At 42.9% G+C, this 18,916-nt stretch overlaps 2 protein-coding genes across 3 annotated transcripts in view; one reads left to right on the forward strand and one right to left on the reverse strand.

Annotated features, from left to right (window-relative positions):
• The window catches only part of LOC108112515, a 75,042-nt gene extending 69,444 nt beyond the window's left edge, over window positions 1–5,598 (forward strand). Inside the window, 2 exon segments of the mRNA XM_041819679.1 lie at window positions 73–267; window positions 336–5,598. Coding sequence (XP_041675613.1) covers window positions 73–267; window positions 336–2,828 — 2,688 coding nt within the window. The 3' untranslated portion in view covers window positions 2,829–5,598.
• A 460-nt stretch (window positions 5,599–6,058) lies between these two features.
• LOC108113019 lies at window positions 6,059–17,527 on the reverse strand. 2 transcript variants are annotated; one of them, XM_017223445.2, is made up of 5 exons: window positions 16,879–17,527; window positions 10,072–10,487; window positions 7,717–7,937; window positions 7,086–7,654; window positions 6,059–6,822 (listed from the first exon to the last, which is right to left on the reverse strand). In XM_017223445.2, the coding sequence occupies exons 1-5, from the start codon at window positions 17,066–17,068 to the stop codon at window positions 6,473–6,475; spliced, it is 1,746 nt and encodes a 581-aa protein (XP_017078934.1). In that variant the 5' UTR covers window positions 17,069–17,527; the 3' UTR covers window positions 6,059–6,472. The 2 variants fall into 2 exon arrangements, with proteins under 2 accessions (XP_017078934.1, XP_017078933.1); XM_017223444.2 differs by having other exon boundaries at window positions 6,059–6,873.
• Between the last annotated feature and the right edge of the window lie 1,389 nt (window positions 17,528–18,916).

Raw genomic sequence — 18,916 nt, forward strand, 5'->3', positions numbered from 1 at the left:
ATTGAAAGATTTTTATTTAAGACTAAGAAGAAAAGCCTTGAAATGCTAATTCTAAAACCCACTTCCCTTCAGGTAACTGTCATTGACAATTCAGACCCGGATTGGTGGAAGGGCAAAGTGTTAGGACGCGTTGGTTACTTCCCATCCAAGTACTGCGTGCGTCTGAATGCCAACGAGAAACCGCTGCAGGTGACCCACAATCTCCAGGTGTCAGACAGTGAACGTGGCGAGAATCTTACTCTCTTAAGAGATCAGATTGTCATACAGGTAAGAAACCATAACCCCGTAACCTTACTCCTTCCAAAATCATGAAGCACATTCAACCGTTTCCCAAGACTGGCGACGAGGTCAACGGCATGGTGATGATCCGTGCCGCCGAGCACGGGCAGGGCTACTGCCCGATCAAGTATCTGCAGGAGGTGTGACAGCCAGAAGAGGACGAGCCGCCCTCCGACGAGCGGGACAGACCGCACAAGTCGTCCATGCAGACGTCGTCGTCGCGGACGACGGACAAGACCAAGCGTAGGATTAGAATCGTAGTGTCCGAAAACCACAGCCTAGCTGCTAGTAGTGTTGCACCTGCACCACCCGCATCCGCCTTTACAACCACCCATCACCATCAAGTCCCCAGGGAATCTGACGTCGAGACGAAGCGGCTGAATATCGATTATGGCGACGAGGGCAGTGCCGATTGGGACAAGGACCGCGAGGTGCTCATCCTGTCTGGGAGGCGTAACAAGAATGATAAAAACTGGGAGAACTGGGAGCGTATCCGAGAGCAGAAGCTGGAGAAGATGAAGGGCATTTGTTTTGAAAGCTATCGCCAGTCGAAGCGGGACAAGTTACTGCAGGCAAAGCCGCGACCCAAACAGCTGGATCCCACCTGGTACACGGATAATATCTACTCAAACCGTTCCGACGACATGGATGAGGATTACGTGCCAGATTGCCTTAAGTATGGTCCTTTTCGCACCCTGCGGGATATCCACGAGTTAGACGAGAAGAGCGGCGGAACTGAGGAGCGTCGTGTTGATGGAGAGGGTTCTCCTGGCTATGGCCTGCATCGCTCCAAGAGCTGCAAGGAGTTCCAGTACCCCAAATCACAGAGTTGGTGCTTCGAAGGCAATGTCTTTGAAGCGGGCGGCGGTGTGGCCAGTGGCAGTGGCAGTTCCGGTGGTGCTGCACAGCCCACCACATCTATCCTGAAGAACCGCGCAGGTGTACCCAAGTCATACTCCTTTAGTGCCACTACCAAGACCATGCCCTTCGATATAATCGACTATGAGTTGCCTCCCGCCTCGAATACGCGGAGGGAAAAAAGAGAAGCTCTGAGGCGGAACATGAATGCCCTGTGCAGCAGTAGTTTGGATCGCTGCTGTGCCCGGGATCAGTGCACCAGTGCTCGTTGCCTGCTAGATGACATCTATCCGGGATCCAGAATGAGGCCCAGGGCAGCCGGATCAGGTAGCAATCGGAATCTGAGTGCAGCGGACTGGCTATTCGAGGAGCGTGCCGGAAGACAGAGGACCCCAGCTGCTCCAACGGTTATTTGCTGCTGCTCTGCAGCTGAGGATTGCTGCTGCCACCGCCAGCGCCAACAGCAACCACCACTTCCCGCTCGCCCAAGGTCACGACCCCTCTGTCCTGGTCACCATCCCGCCGCCGAGGAAGAGGAGCATATGCACTGCCGCTATGACACCGACCTGGAGCACTTTATACGCGCAGAGCGAGAGCGCCTTATGCTGCAGGATAAGTTCCTGGATGAAGATGAGCGGTACCTGGCTGCTGCTCCGGCTCCAAGAAGTCCTGGCAGGAGGTATCCAGCGGGAAACTATCATCGGCCGTCGCGCAGTAAATCCCTGCTGGAGATGCAGCCACCCCCGACTCTGTATGACGAGGACACCTGCTCGGATACCACTGAGATCGATCTGGAAGACTTCAACATCGACCTCGAGAAGTACTGGGAGCAGCTGGACAAACCACCCAGTCCCATCAACATGGACATGCGGCGCAACATGCACAGCAGCCTCAAGGTGAAGAACGTGAATGTCCGGTGCTACAACAATGGCCAGCCCATCGATATACACGACCGGGAGCATGAGCGACTGATGATCAAGAAGTCACTGCTCGAGGGGATGCCCTCGCCACCGCAGCTGGACTCCAGCGAGTCCTCGACCAATGCGGGCGGTTATCCTTTTTTTGACACTGCTCCCGCCGTTGCGCCTGCCCCCGCCTTCCATCATCGTTCGTCCTACGGACAACCCCAGGGCTATGGCCACAAGGTGTATCCCACGGTGGACACCCTGCCTTCGTACCAGTACAACAACTTCTATCCGGAGCACAGCCACCCGACGGTCGGCAGTGTGCTGACCCAGCAGCCACCAGCCGGTATTCATCATCCATCCGCCGGCGGTCACTCGGCGCTCAGTCTGATTAACAACATCTTCTCGATCTACAAGCCCAACAAGTATTCGCCGGAAAACTGCCAGATGAACTATGAGAGTAAGCCAGAGCCGTGCAAGAAGATGAATGTGCCCAGTACCCATAGGCCCCTGGGAGCAGCCACCCATCCGTATCCTCCCCATGACTACATGCACTCCTCAATGAAGCGTCCACTGATGGTGAGCGCTGATCAGCCGCACTTTAAGATCATTCCGGAAAAGACTGGCCTTAAGATCTCGCCTTTGTTGAGCTATGAGGATTATGGCGGAGGCGGAGGAGAGAAGGCCCACCACAGACTGAGTAGCACGGCAAGGCCTCTGATGCTTCCGCACTGATGGTGCTGGACCTTTCCGTGGTATGGCAATGGCAATGGCAACTATTGTTAGTTGGGCTCCCGAACCAATCCCAACTATCCCAAAAGACTCGCGAGCAGCGAAAAGCAACCCAAACGCACAAAGAACCTGGGTCCAGTCAGAAGATTTAGGGAAAACCGTTAACCATCGGAGGAGGAGCGTATTGGGATCCTACCCGAAACCATCCTCCAACTCCACCAACTCGCCTTCGTCTTCGTCGTCAGCGTCGTCGTCGTCCATCCGCACAATTTGCTTTTGGTTTTAGCCGGGCAGGTGTTCCATCGTAGCATCCTTGACACTCCAGCAACAGGAAAAACCATTTGAACAACAACAGCAGCAACAACAACAACAACAGCCATACCATTGGAAAACCGCACTACAGACAAAAAGACAACATCAACAGAACTACCGACATGTCCACATGTGTGTCAGAAGGAAGTTTTCAGTGCAAGATTAGATTAACGTAACGATTTTGATCAGCGGATCGATTAGGATAGACTCAACATACACAATCCTCTTTCCCAGATACACATACAGATACAAAACACACACACACACACATATGTATACAATCAATGTGCTTTTAATTCGCTTAAAATCGCTAGAGAAATCGCAGCATTTGCAGTTCGATTAACCACTAAACAGATTCACTAATTTTCGAGCAACTTTTAAGCAATCAAGAAGCGTATTCAATAGAACAAAGTGTAGTAACTAAGTGGGTCGATGAATTAAGTATTAAGCCGTTCATATCGCGTTTCATATATATATAAATATATATATATTTCAGTATGAACAGTATTGTATACCCTACTAAACTCTGTAGAAAGCTAAAACGGATTTTATTAGTACTGAAGATTCCGATGGAGTGTATTCTACTAGACTCGTGAATGTCAAGCGGTACTTATTTTGGCCTCCAATATCGTAGTAGATCGCGATCATTTTTGAGATGCTAACAAAAAACAAAACGTAAAACGAAATATGAAAACTATGGCGAACCGTTTTTATTGTCACCAAAATTTTTTCTATTTTTTATACCAAATAACTTTGAATCAACTAAACGGAAGGAGACGGAGTTATCGAAATTGCTAGGATCGATAAGGCAAGAAGCTTTCCCCATGAGTTGCGGCTACTAGAAGCGATTATACGAATGCATGCTTATGCTATTTATATATATATAGATCTATATATATATATATGATTAGGTGCGGTACGGATTGAGAACAGGATAGAAGCGCTTTTTATAAAACTAACTAGATTTGTATCGAAATGTGAAACATTGAATATGATAAACATGAATTGTACTTTTATGATGTATGCGTATCCACTGGCCTTATTTATTGAGAAGTAACCAAAACAATGAGCTGAACCCTCACACACACACTTATCAACACACAGAGACACTACAACTCCCAGAAAAACAACTTGAGAATTACATATTGAACTTTCAGAAACAGAAAGATTCAAGCTTAGGGCTTTTGCGTCACTTTTGTTAATTGTTTTTTGGCGTCCAATTTTACATGATAACTAACGTAGGACTCTAGACAAACAAATCGAAACTATCGAGCATAGATTAACTATCAAGTATTTTGTAGAGAGTAAGCTAACTAAAAAAAAAACAAAGAAAAAACAATGAAAAACATAAACCAAACCAAATGAAGATAACTTTTTAGCGCGAGACTCCTTGTGCGAGAAGATTTTGAATTTGAATTTATTTTTAATGACTTTTGAATACAAAACGACGAAACAAATGAAGAAGACATTTTATCAGAGATCGTTTTTTATCTATTTAACATTTTCTTGAACCACATACAACAACAACTACTTGCTAAGTGTACCCTATGGCCTATGAGTTAGTTCTAAGAAAGTGTTTTTCCACGCCCCCCCAGCTTAGACCACAAAAACAAGATGACAGAAGAAGATTAAGGGGAAATTCTGCACAAAACCCAAATCTATGGAATATCCAAACACACTGCACCCAAATTAATTGTACGATATATATAGTATCGAGTAACGATCACGTTTAGTTAGTAAGGGAAAATTGTATTGTAAAATGAATGGAATCGATGAACACGAAAACGCCCAAATCTTATGAGTATGTAAGCAAAGCCGAAAACTTGAATTCAAAAACAAGGATAATCGCTCCCCGCGGTCATCTAAACTGCTGAAATTGGCACTTAAGTATATAGGTATACAAACACACTAAAACATACACAGACATACACACACACACACACACACACACACACATACAGAACATATGTATGTATGTACAACTTAGTAGAATTTTTGCGACTAAAACTAAACTGAACTTGCAAAACGTAGCGCGACATTTGTGCAAGTCCAAGGTCCCCGAGAGCCCATTCGATGGGTAGAAATTCGAGGGGGTCAACTTCACGAAAAACAGCTTCTTGTTTTTAGCGTAAATTTTGTTTGACATATATGTATGTATATGGATATGTATGTACATGTATGTACATATGTACGATTAGAGGCGACCAGCATGACAATGCACCTGGCGCACCTGGTAGCACAGGTAGCTAGCAGAGAGAATACATGTAAACAGTAACTAGTAAAATGGAACAATATAATAATATCAGTGCAACGTAATATATCAGTTAAAATAACAGAGGCAAGCTCAGAGAACTCAACTCATTTAGCACTCAACCTGCAATTTGAATGTGAAAAACAACACTCTCCCCCCTCTCTCTCATCCCCCAAGAACCCGCTTCTCCGACGCGACCCCATTAATTTACCTGAATTGCAAATAAAAAAGATGTTCAATTCGATGTGAAAAAAACAACAACAAGATGTGTTTTGTCTTTCTGTATTGGGTTAGTCTATTTATTCACTGCCGCCTGAAAGTAGGCAGTAATTTGTACGCTTTACTGAAAGTACACTGGGGAAAAAATGGAAGTTTGGTTGTAGGAAATATTTTTGGTTATTAAGGTATGGTATCTCATTTTGGATCTTGGCTCAAGATATATACTCTTTATCCTTAACTTTAGTATTTAAAAGGTAAGTTTCTTGTTCAAGAATCTTAGTTAAAGACTTAAAATTTGTTTATTTGGAATTTTTATGGAATGAAAGCATATTTAGTACATATTATAGGTTTTTCGGCTTTGTATCTTCAAAAAGCTGCAATCTGTTATTTCCATAATCTCCAATCTGAACTCCTCTCAATTTATCAAAAATATTCCCGATTTTTCCTCTGTAAAATCACTTTTCCCATCACAGCAACGAGTACATTAATCCTTCACAGTAACTACTTAAACACTTTGCTTTTTATTCAGTTTTAAATTTATATCACATTAAATTTTAAATTAACAGAATTACAAAAGTTAGTCGATTCGTCAGTTAATGCTGCTGCAGCTGCAGCTTTTCCTTTACAATCATCATTATTATTACATTTTCAATTATTGGATGCTAATTGGGTCTACCGTCTGCCAAAGGCGACAGCGGCGTTGACAGGACGGCTGGGATTGGTTATTCGTTATTCGTTATCCGTTAATCATTAGCATATGTATATATTATAGTCAAACATTTAACATTTAAAGTCACACTTAAAGCTATCACTAAATTGGTTTTAAGCTAATTGCATCAGAGTCAGTCAGAGAGATGTTTGGGACCTTAAAATCTACATTTTCCAGGTGCGACACCTTCTTGTCAGGGCTTATGGGCTAGTTCGTTGGCTGTTCCTGATGTGGCTGATGTTGCTGCGGGTTATCGCTGGGTGTAACTGCTCCTGCCAGAGCCGTTGCTGCAGCAGTTGCTGCTGCTGATGCTGCTGCTGCTGCTGCCGCGGCTGCTGCTGTTGTTGTACTTGCCGCCGTTGCATCCAGGTTCAAAGTGGTGCTACTGGCGGCCTTTTGATTAGGGAAGAGCACCGAATAGGCCGGCGGTGGATCCAACTCCTCGTAATTCGGCGGCGAGGTGGCGCCCAGGTGGTCCTGACCACCGCTTCCTCCTCCATTGGCAGCGGCCAGCGCCGCCTCCCGCTCGTTGTTGACCGCATGCTGTGACGCGGAGGCTGCAAGTGAACGGATGGATTCAATGTGAGAGCTCAAGCGACAACACAGAACTGGGGAGTGTTGGATAGGTGTGTTTTGGTGGGTTGGTTTAGTTTTTGGATTCGGGATTGGCGGAAAAGTTAGACACGGTCATAGCACAGCATGTGAGAGTCGTAGATCGGTTTATGATGTGCGGGAAAAGAAACAACGGGGAAACTCGGATAAATACAATGCCAAATGACAGTGCCTTACTTGGACTAGACTATGGTGCAATTTAACGTACCCCAAAGGCCGCAGATGAGCAGAGCTCCGCCGCACAGGAGCATCCCCAGCATCAGATATCCCCACGGGCCGTACTTCGATAGATCCGAGTGCAGGCCGGAGCGCGTTGAATTCCGTCTGGTGAATCCGCTTCCAGCTCCAGTCCCCACTCCCATTTCAGCCGTATCGTTTTCCGGCCTCTGCTGTTCCCCCTCGGTGCCCAAACTGGGTCCAATTGAATTCGGTGACCCATCGCCACCGGGCTTTTTCATATCTTTGGTGTGCACTTTACGCAGTGTGGTGGTCGACGTGGCCGTTGAGTTATCCAAACCCACGGTTCCATCGCTTCCGTTACGCGGCATATCCTCCGGTCCCGTTGGAGCATCGTTGGCAAACAGGTTGCGGAACACTTCTAGGGCAAACTGCTCGAAGAGATCCGACTCCAGGCCGGCTGGCAGATGACCGGCTCCTGGGCGATGCTGCTTCGAGCACAGCTCGTAGTCCTCATCGCTGTCATACTCGTTGCTATACGGACAATGGCGAATACCATCGCAGGCCAGCTCCTTGGAGATGCACAGAATGGGTTCATCGCTGGAAGATTATAGATTCATTAGAATAAGTTTCAGTAGTAGTGGCCATGTAATCCGACTCACCCGATCTTCAAGCACTGGTGCTTGCTGCCATCCTTGCACTGCTCGCCCTTGCCCAGAACCGTGACCATCAGTTTGGATCGCAGAGCATGCTGACCATGCTCCCAGACGATCTTCACGCGACCATGAAAAAGCCTCACCGGATCCTCCATCTCCGAGGCAGTGTCCTCCAGCTGACAGGGATCGACTCGCCACTGGGCCGTGTGCGGATCCAATGAGCTAAACTGTTGATGGAAGGCAAGGGGTAAAGGCAAATATAACCTTTTAATTATGGGGGACTGGCTAAAAGCGTGGCCTAAGTGCGTATTGAATATTGGCTGTGAAACGTGCCGGCAAACAGTTTACACGATCGAAATGCTAATCGCTTAAATTCTCCCACTCCCACTCCCTCTCCTCTTGACCACGCCCACTCGATAGCAACGACAACGACGTGACGTGAATGGCCAAGTTCAACAATATGAAAAAATAAAACCGATCAAGAATCAACGATCAAAAACTGCGAATGCAAACACACATAATGCAAAATTAAATATTTACGCTGGAAAAATACAAAACAAAAAGCTGTGAAAGCCAAGTCAGAAACGAGAACTACGCGTTGCCTGAGAATCGTTGGATATATACTCGAATATATATATAAATAAATCCATTAATATCGAAGCTGTTTCACGTGCAGACCGATGATAAGCTAAATATACGTATGAAGTATAGAAATGGATACGGGTTCAGCTTGCCTTTGTACTCTCAGGTTCAATAACTGCACTACGACTTGGCAGTGCCCATTGTAAGCTAACTCGTTGTAAACAACAATTAGCCCAGGGAGTGTCCCCTATGAGGCAACGGTCTTAACCAGTTCTGAAAGCGTTTAACACAGTGGCACATCCGTGCATTGTAATATCTACTAGTTTCAGATTTTAACAGCCAACTACTTAGTACTCATTCTGTTGCAATTATGCGACGCATCAGTTTAGCACTTCTCAGGCAACGTCACCATGTGACGGAACAAAGAAGCGCTCTATTCTGGACAGGCATGCAAATGTGGCTATATGCGTCCACTCCCTCGAGTCCCCCAAGCCCAAAAACCCAGTTGCTTCCCCAGTAGCATACATAGTTTGCTTTTATGGCGACGCCAACTGTCAGTCAGGCGACGGTTCAAGTCGACGGATTTATGGCGACGCGTCGCCTCCGTAACCGAAAGTGTTGCTCTGGGACTGCGGTTTCTGTTTCTGTTGCTGCTATTTTTTTCTACCTTTTGCTGCTTCCCTGGCCAAATGCTACAAACGTGTTTCAAATATCAAAAAAATAGCAAAAAAAAAACGTCCAGAAAAATGTTCGAAATTGGCGCGCTTATGCAAATACCAACGCTTTTCTGGCTTTGGCGCAAAGTTTTTGGCTCCGCAGAAAGTGAAAAATTTCCCCCTCTGGCTCCACAGCTGGAGTTCAATGTCAATGGCCAAAGCCGAAGCTTTAATGGAAAGTTTCTTATTTAATCGAGAACGAACAACACCTTGACAATGTCAACGATCATCAGCTGACGAATTACGTTTCGCCTCGCCTGAGAGACCTGCCGGTAATTGGAGACAATTTCAGATGTCAAACCGTCTCATCGGAAAGCCACAAAAAAGTAACAATGTCAATCGAGAACTTAAACTTGTACGCTCGATAAGTCTAAGTTATGACAGCATCCAATGCAGTCAGCAAAAGTTAAACTGTTTGACAATGGGACTCTAGAAGCAAGATTATTTTCTATGTTTCGTGGAATAAATTAGAAATAAGTCATGTATCGCCAAAAAGATGAAGTCATAAAAAAAAAGAGTCCTGAAGTGTGGAAAATTACTGGCTATTTGTTCTTGAACTCAGATTTTTGAACTTTTCAATCCGATTCTCACACTCGAACGCGGCGCATGCGCAGTCAAGTGGTAGATTTCGAGGCAGATGAATGGGATCAAAGAAACTGGCAAATAATTCGAGCGGAAGGTGCAGAAAATGGCAACCTCGCACTAATCAGCGAAGAACAACTACACTGTGAAAAGTACTTTTAATGGTAAGATATAAGCAATATCTAGACTCAAGATGTCTGGGGGAAGCACGAAGCTTAATAAAGAAGATTCTGATAGTCTATTCTGTAGAAGAGAAATTCTTAAGAAACCATTCAAAGTTGATAACAATTTCTGCCTCTGTAGCTTAAGCTGAATGTTAACTCTTTCTTATCTTACAAAAACCCTTTTGAAATTCTTAAAAAATAAAGTAAATCTTCTAGAATTATTCCAGATTATGAAAACCATCAACTATTTTCTCCAAGTGCACGCAATCAAAGGCAACCTTGTCACCAGAAATAGAGGCTAAGGTGAGTTCACTTACAATGTTCAGAGGGCAGGTGCGTCCCAACACCCGGGAAGCCGTCGATGAGACGATGACCTTCGTCGTGCTGAGTGGGGTTGAGGACTCCATCATGCCACCGGACTTGGCAGTACGCCGTAGTTTGGAAGTGTTGTTACTTCCGGTAGCTCCAGCTGCAGCCATGATGTTTGTGGTTGGACTCCTGGTCGTAGCCACATCCAAGGGCTGGCTATGTTGCAACTTTGGCAGGATGAGACGCACGATGAAGCCATAGTTGGGCGGGGCACTCAAGATGCGAGAACAGGAGGCATGCTCAGCGCCATACGTGCCCGGCTTCAGTTCGATAATAAGACTAGATTCTTTGCCATCGCTCTCGATGAAGTGTTCGTGCTGAACGCTGCACAGCGGCTTGAATGTTGGATGCGACAGCAGATCACCTGAAATGGAGAGTTCGATGTCAATATATCAGTTAATGGAGCAGATGCCTTGAGTTCAAATTCACAGAGGTCTGTTAATTTCCAGATCAAACTAACCAGCCTGATTGATGGCCGGCGATTTGTGGTCATTTGTATGCGATATCCATCATCCCAACTAAACGCATCGCATGCAGACGAAATCCGCGAGTTGTCAATCAATAAATAACTCACAGCTTGACAAAATAAAAAGTAAAAATAAAAAAAGTAAACTCTAAAAATAGGAATATTTGTGTGTGAATTGACAGGGGAAAATGGACGAGACTCCTCCAGTTTCTGGTGATGAAACAGCAAACCAAACCAAACACAGTTCGTGAAATTCAATTAATGCGAATGGATTCGATGATAATTGAATGACTACTTTTACCTAAAAACACACACTGCGATCCAGTAAGTGTGTAGGCGAGTGTAGTATAGATATTCTTCATTCAATTATTTTGCACTCGATCTCGAACTTTGCGCCTGAAAAGGTTAAAGATTCACACACAGCCACTATTAAGTACTTCAATTAATAAACTGGAAATACATAAGCGAACGGCGGCTGTGGAGGAAAACTACTTTTGCATTGTGCCCCAGAGGTTGGTCGCACATTCATATTCTGGGTCACTGACTGCACCACATGTGTATATACACACTCGTACACCATTATTATATTATTACCCCAGCTCTCAGTGTGTTGCTGCAACTTACTATATCGTTTGTTTTGTTGCTTCTCAGCCGCCCTCGCTCTTTTTTTTTGCCACTCAACAATTGCCACACAGCTTTGGCAGCGAACTATTAAACAGTTTTTTATTAAACAATTTGCATTTACTTGGGTGCCCCCAAGTATAAGTTTTCATGCGAGTTCGAGTGCAATTTAGCAGCTAATTCCCATTTCGAACTTGACATTAATAGCCGAAAGGGGTTCCAGTTGCCGCCAGCACGTGCTGGAGTCTCAATCATCATAATCATTTTGGGCAAATGCACCCATTACAGCCGGGTTAATGACAGGCTTTCGTCAGTTTTATATGCCAATTATGGTCAACTTGAGTAATCGATTCAAGTTGTTGTTCTTAAGTAAAATTGTACAAATAATAATAATACCCATTCAGCTTTCCACATACTCGTACAGTATCCTCAATTAGCCGCAATTGTTACAGATTGAAAAGCCATTAGCACTGTAATACAATGAATTCCATACAGTTAAGTAATGATTAAGTCCCCCCATTTCGCATGGCCAACAGAGTGCTCTAATTGGGTTAAAAGCGCATAAGTACTGGCAACCAAATAAACACAAGTTAACTTGGGCTTTTTGGGGTTAACGCAGGGGGGTGTTCATGGAGAAATGGGTTTACGATCTGGGCAGCCAGCCAAGCGGGCAAGAAAGAAAGGGCCACACCACAGTTCCAACCAATTTTATTCACTAAATATGCCGTTAATAATTTGTCTACGTTTTCAGAGCAGAACCGGGTGATTTCGGATTTGTTTTGGGTTTTTGGGAAAGCAGAACGCTTTCCCGAGGAAAGTCAAGTCTCTGGAAGTTAAGGCGGTGTTATCCAAAAAAAAACCATAGTTAAGATCTGAACTTGTACCTACAACCGAAATGGCGGCAACATTTTCGTTTTGGGCAAGGTCAGGTTAAGAGACGCGATTAAACGGATAAACATCAAGACAAACAGCTAACAAAGCAACAAACAAACTCACAGACAAACATGGAAAACCATTCACAAGCAACTGTTAGGCACTGAGAGAAATTAAGATGATTTTCGGATGGGTTATTATAGAGTTTTCCAACGTATGAGCCCAAGAAACTCCTAAAAACTCTTAAGAAACTTTCTAGTAATCCAAAGAAAATCTCAAATCTTAAGTAGGTAATATTCCCTTTAAGAACTGCCACCATTTCTCTCACTGTACTTCTATTTATCTGCCAATATCTCGAAATGTGTATCTTTGGCTCTTGGTGTGCGTGCATATCTGTGTGTAGGTCAAGCAGCAGCAGCCACTTGAATTTGAAAAGGGCACATTAAAATGCGTAGTCAATGCCGATCCACAAGTTATATAGTGCTATATACAGACTCAGTCCCCCTATATGTTGAGTGGGCCAGTTTCGAGTTGTTGTTGCTGTTGCTGTTACTTGGACTGAGACTCAGATTCAGATTCAGATTTAGACAAAAACGGAACTTGGCCAAGAGCAAACTGCAACTGCTCGTGCAGAGATTGTCAAGCGGGTTTGAGGGTTTCTATTTTCCTTGTTTTTTTTTGTGAGTTTTTGAGTTGTGCTTCTCGAGTGGCGACTGGGCATAATAAATTCTGTGGCTGCCACGCGATGCGGACGCGTGTTGCATGCTGGATGGATGGATGGATGCTGGATGGTGGATTCTGTTCACTCGTCATAATTACGCCCGGTTGCCTTGTGGAAAGAGGGGGGAAGGGATGGTGGGCGGAACAGTAAAAGCGCACGATGGAGAGACACTCGAAAAAAAGTTGTTGTTAAAAATTACACAACACTCGCAAACACACACAAGCACACACAGAGAGAGAGAGAGAAACACATATAGGGAGTGAACGCCACTTGACGCACAAACAGAAACAAACAAAAACAGTCTGCAAGTGCAGTTTGTTATACTCTTCTCCATGGGGGGTAAACCCGTAAACCCGTAAACCCTTCATCGATTCGGTTTACTGTTTCACAATCGAATTACGTAATCGTTAAGTTATCTTCAAGTCAAGTGGAAGGATTTGATTTTCTCTATATGCTCTATAAAATATTTATCGAGGGAAGGCCCTTATCATACCAGGCACTATGAGGGTTCAACTTCTTTTCTTTGGAAAAGCTTACAATCTTTGAATGATTCTTTTCCATAAATTCTATAATTATATTTTATCATTCGAATACAGGTTATTTAAGACGTATGCTAATGAACTTTGAGCAAGAATTCAGAATATTTCTATATGAATTAACACAAGCATCGTTTTACTTAAAAATACAAAACTGAATTTTAAGCTAAAAAGTTTTATAATTTACCACTATAATTGGTTCTCTTTTGCTTTGCTACTGTTAACTAACCTAATAAATCATCTTAAAACTTAATTAATAGTTTAACATTTCCTAGTATAGAGCATTAGATCGCCTGCTAACATTGCTCATCATTCCATTTGCTTTATTTTTATTTGTGAAACTGCTGAAATTGGGTCAACTATCAAAGTCAGAATGGCAAGGGTTAAGTGCTTGTCCCTCCTTCTCCATCTCTTTCTCTGTCGCTGTTCCTGTCTCTTTCTCTGTATCTGTCTCTATACGCCTCTTTATCTGGCCTTGCAACTATCCCGCTTTCCCGCTTTTCTGCTCTCCAGCTTTCTTCACCCCGCTTTCCCAACCCATCCGAATGAACGTGCGGCTGGCTTTGGACAGCGCGCTACATTTCCCGTTGGCCAATTTTCCTAATAGGTCAAGCGAATGTGTCATCATGTTGCCTCTTCTGCTGTAGCTGCTGCTGCTGTTGGCCACTGTCGTTGTTGTCGTTGTAATTTGTCTGTTTGCCCAGCTAAAGAACGACAAAATAAATAAATTGTACAATAAACAAGAATTCAGGCAACTCGAATGGCAAGGAACTGGTCATTTGTTGCTGCAGCTGCTGCATGTTGTGTTGCCTTTGCTGCCACTACAGTTGCGTGCAACACATTGCCAGACCTAACGGCAACTGTTGCTGCTTAACTGGCCAAGCAGTCAGCAGAATGGGAGGCGGGAGGCGGGTCGAGGCGGAAGCCACTTTAACATGACTTCTAATGGCCGCATATACATAAATCAAAGCCCCATTTTTCAGTTCTTGGCAGCAGCTAAAAAAAGAGTATTGAAAATGTGCTAAGCAAAAAAAAAAGAACCAAAATTGCTATTGCTACTCGAGTACTTAAGCAATTTTCTATTGCCATTTTTTATGAACAATTTGCATTTTAATTAAGCGATTGCAGATGCTTTATCGCCTTGTTTTTTAGCTCGCACACGAAAAAAGTTTCAAATTGAAATTGAAAAATGGGTGGGCCACGGGTGGCACAGTGCCTAATTGAACCCAGATGACTTTTCGAGTAGCATAGCAAGCAGCTTCCAGCCACAGCAGCCATATAGTAAAAAACAAAAAGAAGAACTTCTCGAATACAATCCACAGATGGCTGCTGGCAACATATGTTAATTCTACTTGATATTCAGCAACAGCAACAGCAACAACGGCAAAACAGAGCTGGAAACCAGTTTGCAAACATGTACATGGCTAAATATACATATGAATGTTTATGACTGGATAAATAACGCTCTTCGACTCGACAGTTTTGTTGTGCTAGCCAAAAAGTTCGGGTTAAAGTAAACACACTATCCCCAGATCAAGATTCGGCGTTAGATTTCGATTTAGATTTGCAATGGGGGAGAAACTCGGGTCTCCGCACTTGAATAACATTTTGATACTGTCGCGCGCTTTGATTTCTGGTAATGGTAATTCATGTATATCAAGTTGATAAACAAACAACAGGATTAATAAATAATCTATAATGACAAGCTAAGCTTATGTATAAGTTCTGGTTTAACGTATCTAAGCCTTACACTTTATTCAGAACTATAAATTAAATCTCGACTTTAAATCAATTTATTAAGTTTGAAACACTATATTTATGAAATTATAGAACTTAAACTATTAATTAAGTTTTCTTTCTAATCTTCTTTGCTTTCCCATAATAGCCCTTAATTTGATCTAAGATCCTAAAGATCACCTACCATTTGATCTACTTCTGCTTTGATGCAAAACTTTCTCTCTGGAGAAGGGTCAACCTCATCGGGTTTTCTCAGATGTTGCCATTAAACTTAACCCCTTGTTGCAATGCTGGCGATCCAGACGTTAAGTTTGCCAATCTGCCGCTTTGTTCGAGCCATAACTGTATTTCAATGACAATGAGGTCGTCTGGCGGTTGGATTGCGTTTTCTTATTTTCTGTTCTCCGTTTCTTTGTGTTTTTCAGTTTCAGTTTTTCAGTTTTCTGTTTCAAGTTTTTACTACAAAAAAGTATTTTCTTTTATTTACATTACATTGTTTTTTCCCGTTTTTAATTTCATGCCGCAAAAACTTCCGCATAATGTAAGCCCTTTTACCCGTTCTTTATGACCATCCGTGCCAAAACTGATTCATAAGACTTCACGCTTATCAGTACTTGGACTTTTGGTGATTAGCAATCGCTATTGGTATTTTCAATGGAAATTAAAAGCCAAATCATTTACGAGACCATGTGCGAGGCGGGATCGGTCAAATGCGGTTAAGATCGAGTGAGTGGGGGACGACAAACGGCAACCGGTTTCCCAAACAGCACAGAAACAGCACAAAAAATCGGTGATAAAATTAAAGGCACACACAACAAATGACAGTGGTTCACAACGCGTATATTCTATAGCCACGGATATGGGTTGGGTGACTAAAAAAAGAGGCTATAATGGCAGAGATTAGAAAGGCAGAGTGGTTAACTACAGTCAGTAATCGAGAACTGAAACTGCAAACTAAGCTTAGTATTTGGGGGAACTTTTAAGCGGTTGTTTGGGTTGATTTAACTAGTTTGTTATACTAATAGACTACATTCTGGTTTTGAACTGCTGGAAAAGATTGTACCTTTTAGATTGCAAACATGTTAGTAGAATTTTGATTGCAAGTATAAAAGGAACTTAGTAATTAGAAAAGAGTTTTAAAATAATAAACAAATTACTGTTTGTAATCTTCATTTAAACTGACTTTAAAGGGAAATGATTATACTTAAGTCAATTAGAACTTGGAATTTCATTTTTTGTTTTCCCAAAGAAGTTTCAATTTCAGACTACGTTAACCTATTTCCAGAAAAAACAAGAACAAAAGCCAATAGACACTAAAAATCCGTTAAAAATCACATTTCATTTATTTTCAATGTTTTCTCGTTATAAATTTAGGTACTTAATATACCTATTAACTTTCTCAAAAGTACCGTTAGTTCATCTTGGGAAAGTCCCAGCTAAAGAAGTTCGACTGTATAACGAGAAGTGAAATCCAAGACTTGAACTTGTGTATGTGTTTGCTAGTGAGAATGTGTGGGGGGAAGTACATCTTTTGGCCAGATCTTGTGACCCGATACGATACTTTGCACCGATTCCTCGAATCCGGTAATTATAAGAGCCACGAGCACTTGGGGCGCCTCAATTACCAGGTTTTTCCCCAATCCTCCTAAACCCATCCTCTTTTCCTCCCACCCTTTCACCATTTCTCCCATTTTCTTCACACCGTTTGCACACAATGCAGTGCCTGATTAAATCCCCCCACCACAAGCACATTTCCCAGGCACATATTGAATTTTTTTTTTTTTTGATTTTTGCAACTAACCAAAGACTGCTGCACTTTGGACCATGGCGGCGCTGGCGGCCAAGAGGGTGATCAACGCCCACGCGCAGTAAATGTGCAGAATCCGCGGGCTGTTGCGTCGCTGCTGCTGCGCATGCGCCTCATTTTGTTGTTGCTTTACTTGTTGTTGTTGTTGTTGTTGGGCGCAGCGGACACAGGCGGCGGTCGCCATGTTGCTCTGCTTTTGTTTTATTTTTTTTATTTGTGTTTTTAGTTGGTTTTTTAGTGGGTTTTTTTCTTCTGTTGTTTTTGGTTTTAAAACGGCTTTTGATTTTTGTATAGCCGCCAATTGTCGTTTGGCTTTACTTTTTGCCTTTTGCTATCGAATTTCACTCGGCAAACGGGCACTAAAACAGTTGTTTTTCACGACTGTGGCTAGAAAATTGCGCAATCTAAAACTAGTTCGTCTAGGAACAAGATCCGTTAATCGCCGAACTTCACTCGCGCGCCCTTTTTCTTTTTGTTTCTTTTTCTTTTGACTCAACAAAAAGGAGCCAAGTTTTCTGCACCGCCCTCGGCATCAGCGACTGGGGGCCGAAGACTTGGAACGCTACTATGTTTTATTTCGCTGTGCGCCGCTCTGCTCGAACTCGCGAACTTTCTGCGACGGCCGATCGAATTGAACTGAGCGTAGCTTTGAAGCCCAACGGCGTTGTCGATGGCTCTGCCGACGAAAAGCCCGGCGATCTCTTACAGATTCGTAGAGGTATAAAAAGAGAAAGAAACTAAGAGAGAGAGGAAGCCAGCACGGAAGCTTGAGCTTGCTCTCTTTTTTGGATCTCTTTGGGGAGAGCGCTTGAAATTGTGATAAAACTGAAACGCTACACTGAAAAAAAGTATTTAAGATACCTATAGATTCAATTATTAATAATATTTACTATTAACTATTATGTTGAAAAAATACACCAATATAAGAATTAAAAAAATATATATTCCAATAATTTTTATTTAAAAATATAAATATTAAATTTAATATTTCAGCCAATGTCAACAACGTGGCGGATGAGTAATATATATTATATTTCAATTAAGTGCTCTACAAGATAAATTCCAAAAGGCCATGTGTCCAAGGGAAACAAATTTCGTTATTGCCAAACATAAATGATTATTTATCGTTAAATTTGTTGAGACTATGCAGATTTAAAGTTTCGTTATGATTACATTTCTTTAGGAATCTGGTTTTTATTCCTATGTTGTAATCCATAATCTGCTTAATATTTAAATGTCATTAATTCATCATTGCTAACACAATGTGAGGCAAAAGATTTATTAGATCTAACTTGATTTTGACCTACGACAATATTTCTTCCTGTGCAAAGCTCGTAAACAACTGTAACTCTGCAATTTAACTAACAAAGCGGACCGACGGTAAAGACAAAAAGACACGAGCCAAGGAAGAAGTCAAAAGAGAAATCGTGAAGAAGGATGGAAACAGGGAGATGGTTGTGGGAGAGGGAAGAGGTTCTCCTTCATCTGCCACCTACAATAATAATAACAACAACAACATAGGCCATGAGCAATCAGTGCAACAATTCTGCCGCTCTCCTCTGACTCACGGGTCTTACGGCGTCAAACGGATTTTTGCATTTGCATGTTTTTGCCTTAGTCTTTGTTGTTGTGGCCGTGTGCTATATTTTTTGCGGGCCCTCTTGTTGTTTTTTTCTTCATCACCTCTTCTTCTCCTTCAGCTTTTTTTTTTGGTAGCGGGGGTCTGTAACCCAATTTTGAAACGAGTCAAGTCGATATGCGAACAGAACAAAGTGTGCAAAAAAAAAAAACGAGAATAAAAAAAGGAACAAAAATCGTAAAAATCAGTAAGACGCATTGGATGTGTGGGAGACAGAATGCGAAAATTACAGCAAAAGACGTTCGTTCGTTCGTTCGAGTGAGCCAAAAAAACAAGAAAAAATCGAAAGCAGTTCAAACAACATGTGTCAAAAGGGATGAGCACGAAATACATTTCCAACCAACGAGATGAATGCATGCCAAATGTTCCCCGTGGGCGTGTGCATGTGTATCT

This window comes from Drosophila eugracilis, unplaced genomic scaffold, assembly GCF_018153835.1.
Source record: "Drosophila eugracilis isolate 14026-0451.02 unplaced genomic scaffold, ASM1815383v1 contig_90, whole genome shotgun sequence".
NCBI lineage: Eukaryota > Metazoa > Arthropoda > Insecta > Diptera > Drosophilidae > Drosophila > Drosophila eugracilis.